Here is a 22,720-nt window from a genome sequence, read left to right on the forward strand (position 1 = left end):
CTTGAGCGGCCGTGCACACTCTCAGAGCACGTTGTACGTGCGCTTGGGACCCAGTCGTTATGGGAAACACTGGATACTGATTTGAGCGCAATCAGCATGCACAGATGTGGACGCTGTTTTCACAAAAGGCTTTGTGAAGCATTATTATTATCACGGTCACATTTGTTTCTAGCCATGTTTAGAACGCTGGTTAAATATCCTGCTTTCGGAAACATCACGCCTGCTAATAAACACTCTTCTTCCACTTAGATCAGTCTACCGCTATCTATCCTGTAGTGAACTGATCCCCAGATCTTTAACCCAGCCATATAAAAAGTTCCACGCCTCCATGCTCTTCCAGGTTTTCATCTGTGTGTCCGTGTAGATCGATGTCTGCAGCACCAGGTAGTTTAAGATGTCAGGGAACTCAACAGATGGATAATTTTCCAACTCGTAGGAAAAATCCTTATGTTAGCGTGTAAGGATCTAATCCCATTGAATGGTTTCTACGGTATATCCATTTCTTTTGAGTGTACTTCTCGGTTTTAATAACTTGCTTATTTTCTGTACACAAAAACACGGCAATAAGTTCTTGTGTTAATGGACCAGACTCCACTTTTGGATCATTTATCCCTTTTGACTCAATGTCCTGCATGCATTGTTTTATTTTGGCTTCTGGCACATCCATACAGTTTTAAATACAATACCTACAATTAAATACAGTTTGTTTTTATTGCATTTATTTAATTCCTGGGCTCCCATCTGTAACGGGGAGTGATGTTGCATCCCATTAATACACTTTACAGTAGATTATTAGATTCTAATAGAATAGATGAGCCAAAATAATTGGGGATCTTTTCTAATGGGCTCGTTACAAGTATGAACAGGTGGGTCTCAAAGTAGAAAAGGTTGAGAACCCCTGGTTTAAAGAACCGATTTACTGAAGTCGTCTGTGGATTACTGCTGAATAACACAAACAAACAAACAAACAAACAAAGGGCTGAGTTGTGTCGGGTTTATTTTGGGAAAAAATAAAATAAAAAGAATGAACATTTCTGAACCAGCAAGGGATTTCCTCAATCACAATATTAAATAAAACATTCATGATTAAATAAATGAAATTCTCAGTCCTCTTCAGGGTCGAAGTGTCACACATCCTGTTTCTCAGACATGTCCATGATGAAACATGACAGAAGTGGAGTCCTGAGTGAGCTGCGCATTTTAGTTTATCATCTCTTGCTTTATTTAGATCCCTGCACGCTGACACTGATCCATGTATCATGGGAATAGTTTCATATCTCTTAACAAAATTACTGGGTAATCAACCCAGGGCACAACTATTTTTTTTTTTTTGCTCAATCCTGTTTTCTGGACTGTTACTGTAAATACCCCCAGGGGGGAAAAAAGAATAAATCAGTCTGAGAGCCAAATTAGGGCATAATTCTGTTCCCATGGTTTCTCCCAATGGAAGACGCCCAACTTGTGTCTTACTTTAGCAGCCAGGGCAAAAAATAAGGCCTTATAAAACATCTTGGAATAAGTACAATATATACTGTATATAACATTCATTAAAAGAAATTATAAAAACTATAAATCAGTAAAGACAGGGCTGAAAGGCACGGCAAAGTGAAGACAGCTACTCCTCAGATCTCTGTAAACATTTTGAATAAGCTCACCTGACCTGGAAGTGCTTGAACGCTCTGAAGGTTGGCACGAAACAGCACTGGAAGTCCCGATGGGATTTAGAATCATTTGAGTAAATAAACTGCTGCGTTAGTAAAGAGGAAACTGTGCTTTCTGATGGAATGCTTGTCATCCTGAGCACGATTAGTTCCACAGAGCTGTAATGTAACGTCTTCTAGCTGTCAAAAGCGTCTGCCCTCCCCCTTTTATCTAGAAATCTCTACCTTTAACGCTCTCGTCACATACTTTCCCTCTACGCTTTATTCAGTCCTGTTTTGCTGTGACAAGACAGACATTCATTATGTGGCTAAGAAGCTGATAGAGACATCAGACAGGAAGGTTCTCTCGGTTTAGCGTACTGCTAAAGTAGATGCTGGCTAACGTTCACCTCGCTCCTGGGAGAAGTATGAAGGGTGTGGCGTAGATCTAGGCGTTGTCGTATTGCCTGAGTGCCTCCTCCAGCTTGCCTGTGACTGTCTGGAAGAAGCTGATCTGCTGCTGCAGGTAGTGCTGCATCTGGGCCTTGAAGTCGCGCACACGGATCTGGTGGAAGTGCTGGATCTCGGCGAGCGTGGCGAAGGAGATGATGTTACAGCGCTCGGCGATGCCTTCAGCCTGCTGCCGCTCCACCTTGCCCTCCTCTTCGTGTTTCTGACTCTCCTTCACCTTGGTCAGAGCGCCTGCAGGAACACAGTGAGATATCAGAAGTGTATACAGCAAGGTGGTGAATATGAAGAAGGCTTTGTCACATGTACACCGCAAAATGTCTCCTCTGCATTTAACCCATATGAAGCCGTAAACACACAAGTGAGCAACGAGCACACACATACCCAGAGCAGTGGGCAGCTATGCTACAGCACCCAGGGAGCAGTCGGGTGTTCGGTGCCTTGCTCAATGGCGCTTCAGCCATGATACTGAAGGAGGGGAAAGTGCTGTTCGTTCACTCAACTCCCCTCACATTTTTCCTGCCAGTCCCAGGAATCGAACCTGCAACCCTTTGGGCTCAAGGCCGCTTTTCTAACCTTCAGGCCATGGCTGCCCCCGTGAGAGGCATTTTTTATCTTTTTCCTGGCACTTTCTGTCTAGTATCACAAGATAGACGCAATCACCTCAGATTACACTTTTGGATTTTAAACTTCCAGTGAATAATAACTGCTGACTTCTGTAAACTTGAAAGTTGACTCATTTTCTGTGCATGTGTGCTATGTAAAAAAACACACAATGTTCAAAACTACACTTGCTGTGAAATGACGAATGCAACAGACAATAAAACACACACACACACACACACACACACACACACACACACACACACACACACACACACAAAAAAAGGAGCAGCACTTGTTTGTTTTATTACACATGCGTTCCCCTAATCTTGCGAATGTTATTCTTGATGCGTCAAAGACTAGCGAGATAATTATATTTCACTTCTCTATGTGTAATCTGCATATAAAAAACAACAACAACAAAGCCTACGATCAAAGTAAACTCTATAAAATCCTAAACAGAACTAAGAGAAGCATTTGTGCAGTCAGCACACAGTGACACCACATTTTTCACAACTGCTTGCACGTTATTATACACTGGCGCATTTCTCAATAACCGTAACAGACATTTTGAAACCTGTGAAAGACCACAGATTTCAGCAAAACACTAAAGAACTTTTCACTACACGTCAGTACGACTCACTGACGTAAAAAAAAAAAGTCAATTACAAACACAAAACGATGAGGAAAACGTACTTTGGTGGGGTTTGCAGTCAGCTCCGACGTAAGCTCTTGCAATCATGTAGGTGGATTTTTATGCTTCGAGTCTTGATTTTAAGCAGGATTGGGCAAAACTCACTGGCCTAATCCCTATGAAACTTGGTGGAAGGGTGTAGCACGTTCCAAGGAAAAATCCAGTAAATTTTGGACCAGATCTAGTCAAGGGGTGGATCCACAAATTGAATTTCACTTTTGCAAACGTTGTGCGATACAGCATTTGGCCTTGGTGGAAATCTGAGCTCAAAATTGCCATACATCTTAAAATCTAGTAGATAGCAGTAAAGTTCAATAGTGAAAAAACATAGCCAATGTAGAAATATGAGGACTACATTTTTAGTCACATTTTAGGTTGTTTGTTTGTTTGTTTTGTTTTAGTCAAGGAAAGTCCGTTTGAATTTTATTCAATATTGCCATAATTTTCTCAAACATTCTCATGATAATTGTTGGAAAGTGTGCCTTTAATGTAAAATGTAGCTTTAAGAGGGGCTATTACAGAAAGAGTATTGTCAGATTTTTTTTTTTTGGGTGGGGTTTACACGTGACTGGTGTTGTTGCTATGCATACGTTCTGTGGAATTAAACACGACTCTGTTACTGTTTGTTATCCAGCGAATATAGCATTTTGTACACTGCTGGTGGTGATCGTTATTTTCATATAAAGATGTTACTTTGTTCAGACCAACACTGTGTCTTGCCTCATGTACCTGTTAGAATCCAGGTGCATCATGAAAGCCATGCGAGCGAGTCTAGTGAGCTGGATTCCCCTGCTTCCCAACTACAATCAGGAATGTAATCCAGGGAAGAGAACATACTGTAATTGATTTTGCTGAAGGATACTCCCTTTGAGAAGACAGACAGGTTGCCTGCCTGAACAAAGCCAGCGGTTTCATTTTGTTTTTACTCATCAGGTCATAATGAACAGAGATTTCACCGTAATTTTCGTTAAGTATTTTCGTTCATGTTGTTACAATTTAGTTATGAAATAAAAAGGTCATCAACAACCGACCTGCTCACCGACCTGCTCTACCACCATACTCCCTCCCACACCCTCCGTTATTCCGATGCCAAATTCCTATGCATACCCCCTCAGGACCAAACACTGGACTTGGGGCGACAGAGCCTTCTCCATTGCTGCCCCTTCCCTCTGGAACTCCCTCCCCAAACACATCTGTGACTGCACTGACCTGTCCAGTTTCAAATTGTCTTTAAAAACAAGACTGCTCGAAGAGCACAATATCCCCCGCTGGCAACTGTACCATAACTCTGGTAAAATGTGACCGAGTTGAATGAAATTGCAATATGCGTATTACCGTCATATAACAAGGCCTTTTGCCAAGTTTCGAGAAATTCGTCCAACAATTGTGAGAGGAGTTGATGTCAGAAGGCAAGCACACCTTCATGAAATTGTGAAAGTACAAGGTTGTTAAATCAAGGGCTGTAACGCTGGTAAAATGCGACCGAATTGAACAAAATAATATGCAAAGTACTGACATACAACAATGAACAATGCGTTTTGCCAAGTTTCATGAAATTCCTCCAAAAACTGTGAGAGGGGTTGATTTCAGAAGGTGAGCACCCTTCCCAGAACGGAAGAACGAATGAACAGACAGACAGACAATCACCACGACATAATACCCTTCAGGCCTTTTGAGATAAAAACTCACCTCTTCAGAACCACATACAATTTGGACCCATGTTTTTATGTATTGTTTTAACCTGTCTTAACCTTGTTAAGCATCTGAGTATTTAGAAAAAAGTGCTGTAAAAATAAAATGTACCATCATTATTAACGAATACTTATCATCGTTTTCATTGACAAAACTAACACTGCATGTAAGGCTCCTTCTGTTGAACATCTTATCTTTCAATTTAAATGAAGTTTAAACTCAAACCTGTTCAAACTAAATTTGTTTATAGTAGACTGTGTAAAGACATTTTCTACCCTAGACTACAAGATTAGATAAGACCAGATCAAGTCGCTTGCTTGGATACCAAAATGACACGAGATAAAATTACAGATGACGATCACATTTCTCATGACTTGCCTGAATAAACAAGAATCATGATGTTGACCTCTAATTTGAGGTGAAATAAACAGCCTTAATCCCACTTGCAAAAAGTTTAAGTAAAGGTTCTTAAAGCTGCTCCAGTCTTGTGAAATTGTGAAGGTGACGCAAATGAGAGTGGTACAAATATGAGCCTTGTATAGCTTTCATTTACATCTTCCTTCATCCAAACGATAAAATTAATTTCCCCAAACTTTGGATGTTTTCGCACTGTTTTGTAGCTGGTTTTGATTTTACTTTATGTTTTATAGGGCAAATGTCAGAACATGAGGATAAAAGTTTCTCATGTCACACTGTAGACAAGGTACACTTTAAATTTTTTTTTAAAAGTTTTGGCACCCCATACATTACATATTGTTGAGGTGGAAAGAAGTCAACAGAACTTCTGCAAACATTAATGAGCAACCGCTTTATATTGGTTTTTGGAGGGAACGGACCAGTGTTGTAGTCAAGTCACCAAACCTTGAGTCAGAGTCCAGTCTCGAGTCCCCAGTGTTCAAGTCGGAGTCAAGTCCAAGTCATTAAAGAAAATTTCAAGTCGAGTCCACCATCAAGTCCGAGTCGAGTCCAAGAACAAGACTCCACCCGCACCATTTGACAGTGGCTGTCGCTGCCTTTATGTGAAACCGTCTCTGCTACTGTGTTGGACTAACGTTACTGCTTGACTGCCCCATTTTAGTTAATAGAGATCTTGCAGTCACGTGACCGGAAAGTACACAGCTGCCATCTTGTCGGTCAAAAACACCGCTGAATACTGCTGCACTCGTGTACAGAATGGATCAATTTCAACCGACAGACTACACGGCTCATTTTTCTAATGAACAGATAACTAGATATATGTCTAAAATAAACGATCTACAGATTAGTGACCCTTATGGCTTACCGGATGGAGTTTTCACGACCGGATTTTGAACTGCCAGCGGAATACCCGGACGTGTATAATTACCTCATTAACTTTCCCTCGCTGTTCAGTGGTGAAGCACTGCGTGCCTATAAAGCTCTGGACAGTTATCTTTACAGAAATTCAGGATTTGTCAGCGACTCAGATGTGGCATCTTGTAAACAAGAATCCTCATTGGATGGGTAAGTCACTTAAGTATTGAGTATAGCACTGACCAGCCGATTATAGAATAGAATAAGGTAATTCCAGCTGTAATTCCAAATCGTCCGTCTTGTTTACATGGATCTGGCGTTGGAGAAATAGAGGCTTAGCAGTGGAGGTTTGAGTGGCTGTTTTCTGAGCTTAGTCAACAGGCCGGCTCTGCCTGCAGCCTTGCTTTTGCTTCCGCTCCCGGTGCCGCCTCCTTCGCTTTGCTTCCGATAACAATCCACGGAGACCCCGCTGGTCTCGCTATCTCGTCCGGAATGTTGTGCATGCGATTGAAATTGCTACAAACAGTCATTTTCTGCTGGAAACCAATGTCCAGTAAGTCCATACGGTTGTAGTGGATATTGAAGTCCAGTACAGACGAACAACACGCAAAAATACACACAAAAAACACAAAAAACGTGCACAGGTAGGGAGAGCTTGTAGCCGCAGCCGTTGTAGTAGAATTGTATATAGTAGGGTTTTCCAGAAAAAAAGGTAGAAGTAAAACCAGAAGTAGAAGTAGAAGGCGGAATATGGCGTTTGACCGACAAGATGGCATCTGTCACAATCTGGATTGGCTGTGACGTCACATGCAAGTGCTCCATAGGCTACAGATAAAAAGCTTGTTCATCGCTCAGCAAGCCCCACCCACTATCAACAGAGCAAATAGCATGAGAGAGGGTTAACACGAGCTAGTTCATCACTCAGCAAGCAAGCCCTGCTATCAACAGAGCAATGAACATAGCGTGTCACTTCCTTCTCTGGGTGGAGTCTTACCAAATGACGATTGAAGTTCGAGGTTGTCCTCGTCGTCTCCTCGATAGTTCTTCTACATATGGAACACACAGCAGTGCATTTTTTCCCCACTGCACAAGAAGTCTGTATAAACAAAGCGGACAATCCTAGGGGCTTCTCTCCAGGCATTTTAGCACCATTAACGTTAGTTTGTTCCTGAACATGGCGTATGAACAGCTGAATGTGCATTCTCTTGCACAAAATTAGTATAAAAATTAAAGTAGATATAAATATTTTATGCCAAATTATTAAGGCATGTTGCAGAAAATAAAGGTAAAATCTGAGTCCGAATGCAGTTAATGCAAGAGTCCAAGTCAAGTCAAGTCACGAATCCTTAAAATTAGGACACGAGTCAGACTCAAGTCCGAGTCTCAAGTAGCCTGGGCCCGCCCATCCTAAGCGTGACGCAACACGAGGGCCTGTTCCGAGCTTAGTCTGACCAGGCAGGCTATCTACAGCATTTCCAAGCTCCCGAAAAATTGGGAACCAATCAACTTTGAGCATCTCCAACGGCCCTGGGTAGAGGCGTGTTCAAGGCAGTGACGTAGTAGAACTGCGACCGGAAGCCATAGATTGTTTACAGAATCTATGCCGGAAGCGCTTCATTCACATCACGAACATGGAGCAGCGGCAAGCCTTTAACACAGCGGTAGATGCTGTATTGAAAGCATTCAATGGGAAGTTCTCATTGAAAACGGAGCAAAGAGCAGCCCTGGAGGTATTTATTGAAAGGAAGGACGTTTTCACCTTGCTCCCGACCGGCTTCGGTAAGAGTTTAATCTACCAGTTAGCCCCGTCGCGTCACATATGTCAGAGGAAAGAGTGATGTGATTGGTTTAAGCTTCGTCACAGCCTTTTCTGGCTTCGACCAGTAGCAAACTGAGGCATTTCAGGGAGGCGGGTCAACCACGGGCTCTGGGAAACGGTTTGGCTTAATAGCTTGGCCAGACCAAATGCTCGGAGAGCTTTGAAGTCGCGTTAGCCAGGCTAGGTCTCAAGTACTACAAGCCTGGGAGAAACCAAAGAAAAAGTGTGTCATATGCAAAAGTTTAGACACCCTACCTAGTCAGCCCTTAGTAACACTCCCTTTGGCAGAGATCCCTGCTTGTAAATGCTTTTAGTAGCCTGCTAGGAGTCTTTCTAGTCTTGTTTAATGAATCTTCGCCCACTCTTTTCTGCAGAATGCTTCTAGTTATGAGATGTGCTTGGGTCGTCTTGCATGCGCATCATGTTTAAGTCCTCCCTATGTACCTACTCAAAAGTACGATGCATTCATTCATGATCATTTTATACACAAAAGCCACAAAATAAACCATTACAGCAAAATAGAGACCTGACTTCTTTTCTTAATTTCAGAACCAACTGCAGGAAATAATGAATACTTCAAGAAATAATTAATGAGGCACTTTCTTCCTGCTGATGTTCACCAGCTTGCACATTATGATAAGTAAGATCAGTGAGGGAGAAAAATGTCTGAGAAGAAGTGTGTTGCTGTGAATTTCATTTCACAGCGGCAAGATCTGATAGCAGAAGTGTGTGGAAGCAACAGAGAACAAACTAACAATAGCTATACGACAGTGCAACGTTGTCGATTAGCCTTGCATGAAAACATTTGTATTGTCTCAGCACAACAGCCTCCAACTTATCAGCTAATGAACCTCTTTAAGAATTTAAACGTACATGTTAGAAGTAAGAAGCATTAAAATGTGCAGTGCTCCAGGAACAAAAAAACATCGCTGGCTTAATTTAACCAGCTGATAAAGACCATCACATCTATTATTAGCTTTGTAAAGGTGAGTGCGACTTGAGATTAAAAAAAACAAACAAACATGGCACTCAGAAACATAGTATCAGAATGGAAACTGTCAGCATTTGAGCCAATAAAGTCATGAGATCACGAGCAAAATTTGAGTAACTATCAGGCATGCAAACCGGTCAGGGGTGAAAAAGGTGAGAAGGATGCACGGGGACACGGCACGCGCGCAAAAGTACATTTCGTAGTCTACGTTACAAAAAAAATTGCAACCAGTGACATCTTGAATTTAATACAGTACAAAATAACTTTCCATAAACATGTCTTAAGTTACTGTTGAGTGGCCGGTAAATTGTACCATTTATTTGTCAGTGGCCGGTAAAGTTTGATATTTTGTGAAGTTAATTTTCACCCCTGTGTACAACACAGTGGGCTATTTACAAAAAGGTATATATTACTGCCTGTGCTATCTAACAGACCTACCCCAGAGGACACACCTGGCCAATCCCTGTCTGTCAATTTTCTTAAAGACATCACCTATGTGAAATCAGGGGCGGATCTAGAAAAATATTTATGGGGTGGCAAGAGGGGGGCAGGAATTTTTGAGGGGTGGCAACGTATTACAGACATGTATATATACTGAATTTAATCACAGTTTGACGACAAATAGTATGTACACACTACAAAAGGGCACAGACTGCCATTTACAAACTCGTACAGATAAACTTAATCTCATGCCTTTATTGTTCACGAAGAACACACATTCTCAGATGAGGTCTATACCGTTTCTGGACAGTTTTATACTGTATATGCAAAAGAACAGACACTAAAAAACAACAATAACAACACTGCTTCAAGTTCAGCATGATTTAAACCATTTACACCAGTGTCACATTTTATAGTTTTTTTTCCTCACGCTTTGTAAAGGCTCACCAGTGAGCATAACATGAACTTGTCATGCCTACAACAGCTGAATGCGGCGATTTCCATGTTGCTCAGCAAAACGCTTCACAAATTTATCAAGATCTAATGCTTTTGTGCGCTTTGATTCAATGCTGAGTACAGCCAAACTTGATAGTCTCTTTTCTGTCATAGTCAACCGCAAATAAGTCTTTATGAGCCTGAGAGATGAAAAACTTCGTTCACAGGATGCTCACAGGCAAGACAACCGCTATTTTACACAACCTGAACAACTAAAAAAACATCATCATCTTGGTATGGGTCCAAAAACTGAGTGAACTCCATGAGAGTGGTAGGACTCTCCTGTTCCCCCTTTTTTCTGTCTAGTACTCTCCTCGTCTGATGTAACTCATGTTTAAGATCCTCAATATTTGAATCATAAGCTTCAGCCAATAGCAATGTTTTCCTTGACAGACGGTGAATCAATATTAACTTTTGTGGCCGACTTTACACAAAACTAATGTCAGACCTAGCTAACATTAGGCCAAAAAAAAAAAAAAAAAAAGTGTGTTTCAGGTAACATGAAATACTAAAATAAGGTCGGTAGGTAGGAAATTTTTTTTTCTTAATTTGTTTTATTTTGTTCGAAAAAATTAACACAAGTAAACATCTTACAAAATAGTATTTTGGCACAGAATCCTTTATACCACACATCATAATAAAATAAGTGTTTTAAATCTTTAAACGAATAAAAAAAATATCGCAAGAGTTCGAGTTATGATCTGCGGAAGCGTATTGCTGCCACACTCAAAAAAAAAAATTTGGCTTAGACTCAAGTAATTACGTGAAAAGATATTGTTAACAGAGTTATCACGTTTTTACAATATATTTATCATGTAATAACATCATGTAATTTCATGATATTTTCATGTGATAATGTGAAAACACCTTATCAAGAAATAACGTGAAAATATGGTTTAACGTCCTAGGCTCGGCTACTTCCATTAAAAGCAGACGGCCTCGCCTCGCCTACTGTAGAACTTGGGTCGAGCAAAAAAACGGAGCAAAAACATGGCTGAATCCTGAATGATTCCTATTTGTATAAATAGGGGACTACATAGGCGGCAAAATGTAGTGTTTTTCCCTGCCATGGAAGTGCACTTGTATACTGAAGAGGAAGCAATTTGCATTACAGCCAGGAGGGCTGATAGAAGTGGCAAAACATTTTACTTTTTATCGTTTCTTTCACAACTTGAATGCGTTGAAACAAAAAAATTATGACAAACTAACGCCACTTACACTAAAATATCGAGGGAAATTTGTAATAAAAACTTTACGGTCGGCAATTTCGACGCGGAAATTCTCGATCGGTCGGGTTACCGGAAACACACTTTTTTTTTTTTGCCTTACATGTATAGTTAGCTAAATAACCTTCTCCAACCTGATTTTTATCCTCTCAAAATCAGCATCGCAACTATACTAGCACTGTTCATTCATTATAATTTCATTTTTTGATAGATAGTTAATCAGCTTTTACCCCTTTCCTCCCGTGTCTCCTTTCCTCGCGACTCCTGGCTCCCTCGCTTCGCGCCTCTCAATTTTCTCAAACAACCAATCTCTGGCGTTATCTCGTGCTGCATTCGCCACAGTCGGACATTGGAAATTCGCGCACGTAAATGTCAAATTGGCCGTAATTTTTCTTTGAATTCGTCGCTGCCAACTGGGGTAGCAGCAGGGGTGGCAAGACTTTCTTTTAGAGTGGCATATGCCACCCCGGTAGATCCGCCCATGGTTATTCAACCCCGAGCGCGCTGGAAACTGTTCCATTGGTATTCAGATTCAGTCGCGAGATGAGGTTGCCAGATCTCTCTATAAAAAGGTGACTTTGCAGTCTGAATCTGTGGAATATTCGTAAGCGAGGACTGGCAACCAGCAGTGGGTTGTGCACCAGCTGATCAGAACTCCAATGGAAAAGAAGCGTGTTAGTAACTGTTTATCTTGATTGGCTGTAACCTTGTAAGTGAAATGTTTGGCAACAATAGCGTTGTAGCCTGCCTACCCCCCCCCCCCCCCCCCCCAAAAAAAACTCTTCGGATCTACACGATTCACACAAGTGACCTATTTTGGGACCAAAACGGCGAATTTCGCCGAAAGGTGAGGAGTTTGCATGTGTGTCCTTTCCTCGCGACTCCTGGCTCCCTCGCTTCGCGCCTCTCAATTTTCTCAAACAACCAATCTCTGGCGTTATCTCGTGCTGCATTCGCCACAGTCGGACATTGGAAATTCGCGCACGTAAATGTCAAATTGGCCGTAATTTTTCTTTGAATTCGTCGCTGCCAACTGGGGTAGCAGCAGGGGTGGCAAGACTTTCTTTTAGAGTGGCATATGCCACCCCGGTAGATCCGCCCATGGTTATTCAACCCCGAGCGCGCTGGAAACTGTTCCATTGGTATTCAGATTCAGTCGCGAGATGAGGTTGCCAGATCTCTCTATAAAAAGGTGACTTTGCAGTCTGAATCTGTGGAATATTCGTAAGCGAGGACTGGCAACCAGCAGTGGGTTGTGCACCAGCTGATCAGAACTCCAATGGAAAAGAAGCGTGTTAGTAACTGTTTATCTTGATTGGCTGTAACCTTGTAAGTGAAATGTTTGGCAACAATAGCGTTGTAGCCTGCCTACCCCCCCCCAAAAAAAACTCTTCGGATCTACACGATTCACACAAGTGACCTATTTTGGGACCAAAACGGCGAATTTCGCCGAAAGGTGAGGAGTTTGCATGTGTGAACTATGGGCATCTGGCAAATACTGAAATATTTACATATGCCCCAGAGCTCTCTTTCACAATCCTGATCCCGGAAAGCTACAGCACTGCACTTTAACGTTTGCCCTTCTCTACACACACGATACACTTGTACAGGACATGACCTTCTTTGGGGGGGGAACTACTTCCTAGAGAATAAAGAAAAATTATGTTAAACAACTAAACACAGACATAAAACACTAGGCAGTTTATTTAAATGTATAACACAGCCATAATCGTACACCTATTAAAGACCAACATTAATGCCAGGTCTTTAGTTTCCCATAAGACTTTAACCTTGTGCTTACGTTAAGTCAAGTCAAGTACATGGGAGGAAGTAAAACAAAGCGTTGTGATATTCTCAGCCCAGACAGCATGGGTTAGACAGGCTCTCACATCCTTAAATGTGTTACCAAGAATAGAGATGAAAGTGGAGCAAAGAAAAAAATCCTGAACTTTTGAAAGTCAAACTAAGATGGGGGTCGGGGGGCAACGTCCCCTGAAAAAATTAATAACATAACACGCAAAACTTTGCATTCTAGTGCATTTTAGTACTTATTTTCACTAAAACAAGTTATAACTTAAGCCTTTTTCTTTCATGTACATTAATGATTAACATGTCAAAAATATCAAATTTAATTCCCCTAGTTAATGAGCAATTTTCAGGAGTGCATTTAGAAAACGCGGTGATTTTCCTGCCTACACAGTTCATTACTTTGAAAAATATCAGACAGTTGAAGGTAAACTCAGCAAAATTCCAAAACAGTGCTGTTAAAAAGTAAAGGTCTGTTAGAGTTTCTGAAGCTTTCAGGTTTCAATGTTGGGGACATTGAGCCTCGTTTATCAATCTTTCAGTAGAGTTGTGCGTTTGCATAAGCTAAAGTGAACTAAACATTTCCAATTCATATTTATGCGAGTTGAAACCAATTGTTTACATTAATTCGTATTGTCTGTAAATTTAAACACACCAATGAATACCAAATTTCTCATGTAAATCAGGGGCGTAGCTAGGATTTTTCAAGGTGTGTGCGTGCGTGCGTCACACGCTGACTGGCAGCCTGAGTACATTATGTAACAAAAAATAAAATTACCATTGCTAGTTTTAGGTAGCTTAGAAACCGGCTCTTCCATTATTGCTGTTTCTTCCACGTTTTCTTGATGTGTTCTAGAAACGGCACTAAAACTTACCTTCGAAGCCACAAAATGCAACTTTGATGGAAAAAAAATGTATAATAAATTGCTTACCTCTCTTCACGTCGAAAGGAGGAAAGTTTTGCTTGTTTTGACATGGCGAATTATTAACACAAGAAGAAATACTTGAAATTCGCAACTAAAAAGACTGCAGCTACACTGGCAGCTTGAACATGCTTTCCAGTGCGATTGTGTTGCGCTTGCGCAGAACGGTGTCAGTCCTATGCGCCTTAGCTCGTGCACCTGAAGGCACGCCTCGGGCTGCACACGCGCCTAATGAGATCCGGCACGCACTCCGTTAACAAAGAACACCTGTCTTTAATCAATGAACTGTGTTTGGGCTATTTAAGGACCGTGCCCATGCAAGGACAATGCGAAGTATTACGCCGCGTCTAGGAACACGAAAAATCTGAAAAATAAATTTCTCTATTCTGGAAACTGGAGATTTTCAAGAGTTTTGTCAAATATCCGGATTTCTGGGTAAATCCGGAAGACTTTCATCTATACAAGAAGCTTGTCACATATGATGCACAAGCTCAAGATAGTTCCTAAAAAAAGACAGTTATTTAAAGAGTAGAAAGTTTACAGTTGGTCAACAGCAGATCGAGCCGGTCATTACTGACTGTTCTATCAGAGAAAGCAAACTGCATATGAACCACTTTAAAGCTAAAAATAAGACTCATTTGACAAATCGCCCTCCTTCATTAATAAAACATTTGCTGTTGTGTTATTTTCTTGAAACATCTTATGTTTATAACTTGGTAAATCTTAAAGTCTTCTCTTCTCATACACCTACACAACAAATCCCAGCGTTAATGTGAATGAACGCTTAGCATGTTGAATTTTCTCTTTTTCAGAGAACATTTACCTCGTATGTAAAACATGGATGACTGGGTATATCACTAGAGGTGTTAATTCAACACCAGGGATTTTGCTGCATACAAACTTGACCTGTCTAGCAGCCAAACAGGATTTCTCAGCAGGAAAAACAAAACAAAAACAACAACAACAACAACAACAACAAAAAAGGAGTCCTGGTGCATTAAAAACAGCATCAAATCTGCTTTCTAACCAAAAACATCCCAACACACTTATTTCGCTCTAGGCTTGAGATCATCTGCAGTAAACCATCGCTGATTGATGCCGTAGGTTAGAGAAGCACCATTGGGCCCAAAGGTCTGATTCCTGGGACCAGCAAGAAAAATGTGAGGCGAGTTGAGTGAATGAACAGTATTCAGTATCATGGCTGAAGTGCCCTTGAGCGAGGCACCTAACCCCCAACTGCTCCTCGGCTGCTGTAGTATAGCTGGCCACTACTCTGGGTATGTGCGTGCACTCATTACACACTTGTGTGTGCACGTGTGTGTTCACTGCTTCAGATGGGTTAAATGCAAAGGAAGAATTTCACGGTGCTTGAGTGTACATGTAACAATCACTTTTATTCTATCCACATTCACTGGATATGAGCAATCTCATGCTCTGATTGGCTAAGCTACGACTAGGCTATCAGCTCATACATCATGAGTAGAGAAAAACAACAAAAAAAAAAACAAAAAAAAAAAACAGTGGGAGCGTGTTGCTGAACCAACCGAGGATGAAATAAAAACTACTTGAAAACAAAATCCCCCCCAAAAAAGGAATAAAAAGTATTTGATGGTAAGAAAGATTCTTTTTATTTTTCAAGAATTATTATAGCATTTTTCACAAATTGCTCCTGTCATTTCGCTGGTTTATTTGCATTCTTCACCTTTAAGCTTTAAAATTTGAATTTTTTTTTTTAGACTGGTTCAGAAGCTCAGAGAACTTTGAAAATTACAGAACTGTAATTCCTTTCCAAGGAAGAATTAAATAAATGTCTAAAGCTATTTTATACCTCGGCACGACAGCAAGACGGCACTTTCTACAAAACCAAAAAATCCACAACACCACCACTAAAAAGTCAGTTTGTGCAGCCATCAATAGGTTAAGAAACCCGCCTAAGTGGAAATGATTTTGTTGGACGCTTTGTATAGGTTTTTATTTATTGAATTTGCAAAAAATAAAAATGCTCCGTTTCTCAAAATCCAATGAATGTGGATAGAATAAAAGAGTTATTCCATTCAATCTCGCCGTACATGGCTTATAGCCAACTCGGTGCTACGCGCCTCGCCAGCTATCAGCTCATGTATGACTTCATTTCATGGAATAACTTAAAGTGCATATCCTGGACCAATTTCGTTTTTTTTTTTATATGAAAGTATGTCCCTTTACACACTCATCCAGAAGGGTAATTTTGCCCAAGACCATCTGTCTACAGCAGGAAAAAAAAAAAAAAACGTCTGGAAAAATCCCAAGGGAGTCTGGAGCCAGATTCGTGACGTCACCTGCGGATCTGCCAGCGAGAGCTTGCACGGTTTCAGTGCACAGCCTGTGTAGACCAAGTTTAGCAGCTAGCGATTTTGCATTGAAATATGGAATTGTCACCTTCAGCGTCAGCTTCTAAACCCATGGATTCATGCATCAATGCTCATCTATCTATCTATTGTTACATAAATCATATTTTTTCTAATTACTATTATGTATTTATATATTTCTTCATTTAGAAGAGTACTGCCTACTGTAGGAGAAAGATTTCATAAGCTACACACATGGAATCGGCTAAGCAGGGTTGTATATACATTTAATGTGTTTGACAGGTCCCAAGATCTCAAGCCCTGACACGCATATCCCTTGATACATGTGAAGTAAGCGTATTATCGCCCAGCGCTTTCGTGTTGTTTACTTTTGTGTGCGTCAATAAATAACATTATCCGTGTACCACACAAACACAGGAACACCTAATTTATAGTCTCTTATTTATTACCCTGGCAGTCAACTTGTGAATTGCCGATTTTCTTGGTCTTTTTCTCGGCTCTGCTTGGTCCTCGGCTTCGAGGGCCTCAGTGGATGCGGCACTTCGCCTTCTGTCAGGGGAGACGAACACGGCTGGCTCCTTTGGTGACGCTGACACAGATGGAGAAGGTGTTGCTTTGGGCATTCTGACAGATGGAACTGCGTCTTTTTTTCAGATCAAGTTGCCTTGCGAAGCTCATTTCCTACTGCAAATAGTTCTCAAAGTCGTCAGGCCTTGTGAAGTGAGCACCGCAAATTATGCTGTAATCTGTAGAATGTAGCCAATTTTTCCAGGTGCCTCGCACAAAGCACTCCCATTTCTCTCTCATTGTCCGGTCTTTTGGAAAACGATGAGTACTAATCCCATCAAGATTGGTGTTGCTACACCCTCCTAGGATACATCTGTTAACCATTTTAATAAATTACCTGAGAACGTTGAAGAAATTTGCAGAAAACCACCAGGTCGTATTCTCATAAACAAACCAGCGCTGACGTAGGATTCAGAAGGAGGCATCCCGCACGTGACGTCACGAAAATCAATCAATGTTTGCCGGGAAATCCAAACACCAAGTTTTTTCAGAGGTGAACGAATTCGCCTCACATGGCTTGATTTCAACTGAATTTTTCTGGTATTGCGCAAGGTAAAAAAATTGCACAAAATGTGACAGATATTTGACCAAAGTTTAATATAAAATATGAGAATTACATTGATCTTGCTCCTGAATTTACCCGTGATATGCACTTTAAGTATTGCTTGTAACAGACATTGACTCTGGCGAAAGATAAGGGGGTGTGGCTCGAAATATGCAATGTGCTACATCTGTGTGTGTTAAACCATTATACTACAATTAAATTATTGCTAGCATTTAATCTGCTTTTAACAAGGTCAGTAATGCTTGCGGAAGTGAAGTCGGGAGTGTAAATAAAACTAACCAGTTATTAGCTATGACCAAGCTTCTTATAAAATTGAAGGCAATTATATACTGTACATGACACGTGCATGTACGTGTGCTCGGTGTTGAATAGAGATTTATTAAAATTCTCATATCCTGATGTAACCCTGATAACCAAGGTGTTGTTTCAGCACAGATGACAGAAGCTAAGCTGCATCAGCAAAAGCATACGACTGCAAAATGGACTAAAAGGAGACACCACACATTTTTATTGATCTTTAAGCTTCAGACAGCACATTTTCATTGTTTGACAGCCAACACAACCGATGGAATCCATCAGCGATTCCTGATGCTATCCTCAATCGTCTCGAGCCTAGCTTGCATCTTTGACAAAACTTAATGGCTGCCTTTGGTTATGGACTGTGCTGTCTGATCAGCATCTTTGCTTTACGACATGTTTTACTACCATCATTAGTAAATAAGTTTGTAACAGTGCCATATGCAATATCCTCCGTTTTATAGGATTTCTGCATGCGAGTTGACAGTCGCTAAATAAATCAGCGATAAAGTAGAGAAACAAGAGACAACTCCACACCTGACTGTCTCCAAGCGCAGGTCATGACGCAAGATACTGCATCGGCTCTGACAAACATTTACTAACTTTGCTTAACAAACTTACACAAGCAAAAGGGAGTCTATAACGTGTGATAATATGAAGTGGAGCCTTCCTTAGGTAGACAGAAAAGCCATCAATAAGAAAGCAACATGGTACATAACACAGTAACTAGTACAGACTTCGTAGAGTTAATGACACTGAATCCGAGTGGCCAAAACCTGATTCTAAATCCAAATTCTGCTTTAAAAAAAAAAAAAACATAAAGGAACAAATGTGAGCACAACACACTCACTGTAAAACCCTGTCACAGGACCTGACATTTCTACACAATCTTTGCAAAGGTCTGTAGCTCATAAATAGGAGGGGGGGGACCTGCTGAAAGAGTGCTTTTTCCAAACCATAGTTCTACCAGAAAGTTTCATTTTAGACAAGCACCACCCTGTGCCAGTGTCTGAGAACACGTATTGGTTAAATTCCTCAGGAATCAAATCAGTGACAATTTAGTGAGACTGAATCACTGAAATAAAATCCGACAAGAAATTAAGAGAGTGAATATAACAATTGTGCAGTGACTGTTCATCCATCCACCTGATTCTGTCTCAGAAGCTCGAGGCACTGATTTTAGAGTATTTCAGCAAGAAGGGCATTCAGGCAGGAAACACGGAGTCATGTGAAAACAAGCTGCGTGGACGTCCTTAAAGAGAGGAAGTAGAGTCTACTTAAGCAGACCCACAGAATTTCACTACAGACTGACGGGCACTAAACAAAGCAGCACTTCGGTCCACAAAAACGTTCAAACCGAATGACGTACAACATTAAAAGGGAAACTCCAGCAGCTGAGAACACGGTGTGCGTCACCAGCCACTGGACACTTCCACACGATCACTGGAGGATTTTTAATTGTCAGTTTCACAGCTCAAGTAGAAGAAGGAGTGAACCCTTTAACTCCCAGGAGCTGATCACGACTCGATCAATTACATTAGCAGCCTGGAAGCCAGCGAGTAGTGTTGTCTTAATAAAAACACACTCTCTTTAAAACAGATGTTTGGAAAGAGCCTTTGTACCATCCATTCAGTTCATATCCAGTTTGAAATCAAGAAATTGGGTGGGTGGGGGCGGATTGCGGATCCAGAGTTTCCATTTTGTTTCAACAATACAAAAGATGAATATTTTCATGTAAAACAAGCATACTAATACTGAAATCTCAGCTTTCTCTCATGTTCCATTCTGAACGATAAAAGTAAAAATACAAAAAAAAAAATCCTAACTTTCAATAAATAACTAAAAAAAGTAGATGAACTGTATGCATCATCAAAAGGGTGAGAAAGAGTTGACGTGATGCAGTTATGAATAAATGACTGCTGTGGATATTATTAACCATAAAGCCTGACCAGCACAAATAATTAAGATCAACACTTCATTTCTGAAAGATACTTTTTTTTTTTGGTCGTTAAAACACAAGAGTAAATCTATAATAAAACCATCCATCCATTATTCGTAACCGCTTATCCTGTGCAAGGTCATGGACAAACTGGAGCCAATCCTAGTTGACTAGGAAACCCACGCAGAACATGCAAACTCCTCATGGAAAGGCCCCGTCAGCCACTGGGCTCGAACCCAGAACTTTCTTGCTGTGAGGCGACAGCGCTAACCACTACACCACCTTGCCGCCCACATAAAACCATAAAAGTCAACAAGGGGACCATGAGGAGCCCAAATCCCTTAGCTGCAAATCAATTTTGCAAATAAGTTAGTTGCCTTACCTGCTTTTGAAATGAGATTATAAATAAATCAAATCACTTTTCTGTCACTAGTGTGGGATTGAAGTGCTTCATCCACAGCATGGGAATGAAACAAGACACCCTGGTGAAGCAAGCCATCATTAAGCTGAAATATCAAAACCAACTCAGAGACACAGCAAAAACTTTAGTTGTGGTCAAAATTAATTATCTGGGACGTTCGTAAAAAGAAAGCAGCTTAAGAACACCAAAAGGCCTCAAAGACCACGGAAAAACACCTGCAGTGAATGACAGTTGGTCAAATCAAGAACGTCTCCATTAGGTAAATGTATCTGTATTAAAGAGAACAACGAGGAAAATACTTGACCAGAGTTAATACAGAGGGGTTTACCAAAAGATGTTAACATCCATAAGCCTCAAAAACAAGAAGACCCTACTGGAGATTGCCCAGGAAAATAAATAAATAAACCTACAAAAAACACCCGTATGGTTCTGGAACAACATCCTATGGAGACAGATTGGTACAAAGATCAGCTTGCATCAGAATGAAGGGAAGAGTATGGAAAAGGGAAGTAGTGCTTATGATCTGAAGTAGAACACCTCATATTATAGCATGGATGCCAGTAAAACATTTACTGATGTGACTGGTGACAAAAAAGGAAGCAGGATGAATTCTGGAGCATATAGAGCTATACAATCTAATCAGATTCAGCCAAAAAGCTTCACAACCCACTGGATGGTGCTTCTCGCTGCAGACGGATAAGGACCTGAAGCTTACTTTGAAAGCAACCAAAGACTTTCAAGACAAAGTCATGGAGTGTTCTCCAATGGCCAAGTCAAAACACCTGACCTGAATATTGTGGTAAAGATAGAAAAATAACAATAACTCTCAATGTCCAAACGTGTGTGGACCTGAAAGTAGCACTGCAACATTTGTTTAAAGTGAGTAGTAGTGGGGAAAAAAAAGACCTAATCCAGATTAATACCAGCTTCTGTTACAGTTTATTAGCTCACACTGCATCAAACACAATGCCAAAAGTCAGTCTAATCTTTCTGTGAGTCAGTCAAGCCAACATGGTAGCAGAAAGCAGACCTCCTCTACCCTTACTAGCATCGCATAATAAAATCCATCGGGAGTGTCACTACAGGAAAATCCCTGGTGAATTTGGACACGCCCAATTAAGGTGCTTATATCAGGTGCGCAGTCAAACCTCTGCGTGGCTGTCTATAAAGAGTAAGACCCCGTCCACACGTAGCCGGGTATCTGCTAAATCGAAGATATTTTTCTACGTTTTGGCCTGTCATCCACATGAAAACACATCAAAAACGAATATTTAAAAAAACTCCGGGCAAACTGAAGATTTTTGAAAACTCTGTGTATGCCTTTTCGTGTAGACAGAGATAACCGGAGTTTTGCGTTTTAGAACGTCACAATCTGCGCCAAAAAAATGACAACAAATCTGCCCTGACGTCAAACGTGCAACCTTTGTTTACTGCAGAAGCCAGATTAAGCATGGACTTAAGCTAGCCGCACACCACAGCGATCCACGCGGTACCGAACCGACCCATTTCAGAGCCGACTCCCGACAGGGCACGCACATATCCCCCGACTGTTGACGAGTGCAGTCGCGATTGAAGCGACACGTGACAACTTAATAGCTTTGTGATTGGCTATTGGATATCGTTACTGTTAAATCCAACACTTGAAGATGCTACAGGCTGAATTACAAATGACACAACACGGAATATGTAGCGCACTATCTAGGCTGCATGAGCTATTATTCCCAACCTTAAATAGTGCACTTATATAGGGGAGTTAAAGCGATTTGGAATTCAGCCACACAACTTGAGCAGAGTGGCTTTCCAGCCCACTGTGTCTATGGATAAAGCTTCAGTCTATGGAATTACAGTATATACCTGCATTAGGTGCTACCAACATGTATTTCTCGCGCTAGAAATTGTGTTTAATGATGTCACGTGTTATATGCGAAAGATATGATTGGCTATTGCTAGCGACTCTCGCCGATCAGTCTGGCTCCCGATTAGTTTTTCGAATCGGCTGTGAGATGAGTCGGTACCATCGAAAACTAGTCTTTACGCCTGACTCGCGACTTCAGTTGGCTCGGTACGCTGAAAATCGGCGTAGTGTGCAGCTAGCTAAAGAGTAATGGATCGGAGTAGTGCCTTGAAAGCGTTAATTATTGTGCAGGTGCTATTTACATGTTTAATTTTAGAAGCCCAACTACTGCTCCAAGAGCACAGGCGATGTGATTAGGGGGTAGGATTTGGGGAAATAACCATCTACAGGTTTGGAATGCTTATGAATGTGATTGAAAACGCAGATGTTCGGTTATGTGTGGAAGGGATTTTTTTCGAAGACGAGGTGGTGTGGATAAAACATTTTTATAAACGGAGGGGGGGAAAATGTTCGGTTTTAAAAATACCCGGCTACGTGTGTACATGGCATAAGAGTAATTAGTTTTGGCAAAATACACAAGAAACAAAATGTTAAAAACATGCCACCATGCATTCTCCTTCTCTCAATTCTAACAAAACTGTTCACTTGTGCACAGTCA

At 41.0% G+C, this 22,720-nt stretch overlaps 1 protein-coding gene across 1 annotated transcript in view; it reads right to left on the reverse strand.

Moving 5' to 3' along the window:
* Positions 1 to 980: 980 nt before the first annotated feature.
* snx18a (sorting nexin 18a) overlaps positions 981 to 22,720 on the reverse strand; it is a 37,499-nt gene continuing 15,759 nt past the window's right edge. The window contains exon 2 of the mRNA XM_060907267.1: positions 981 to 2,342. Within this exon, the coding sequence (XP_060763250.1) occupies positions 2,089 to 2,342 (254 nt within the window). The 3' untranslated portion in view covers positions 981 to 2,088. The remainder of the gene's footprint in view (positions 2,343 to 22,720) is intronic.

This window comes from Neoarius graeffei, chromosome 24 (genome assembly GCF_027579695.1).
Source record: "Neoarius graeffei isolate fNeoGra1 chromosome 24, fNeoGra1.pri, whole genome shotgun sequence".
Lineage (NCBI taxonomy): Eukaryota > Metazoa > Chordata > Actinopteri > Siluriformes > Ariidae > Neoarius > Neoarius graeffei.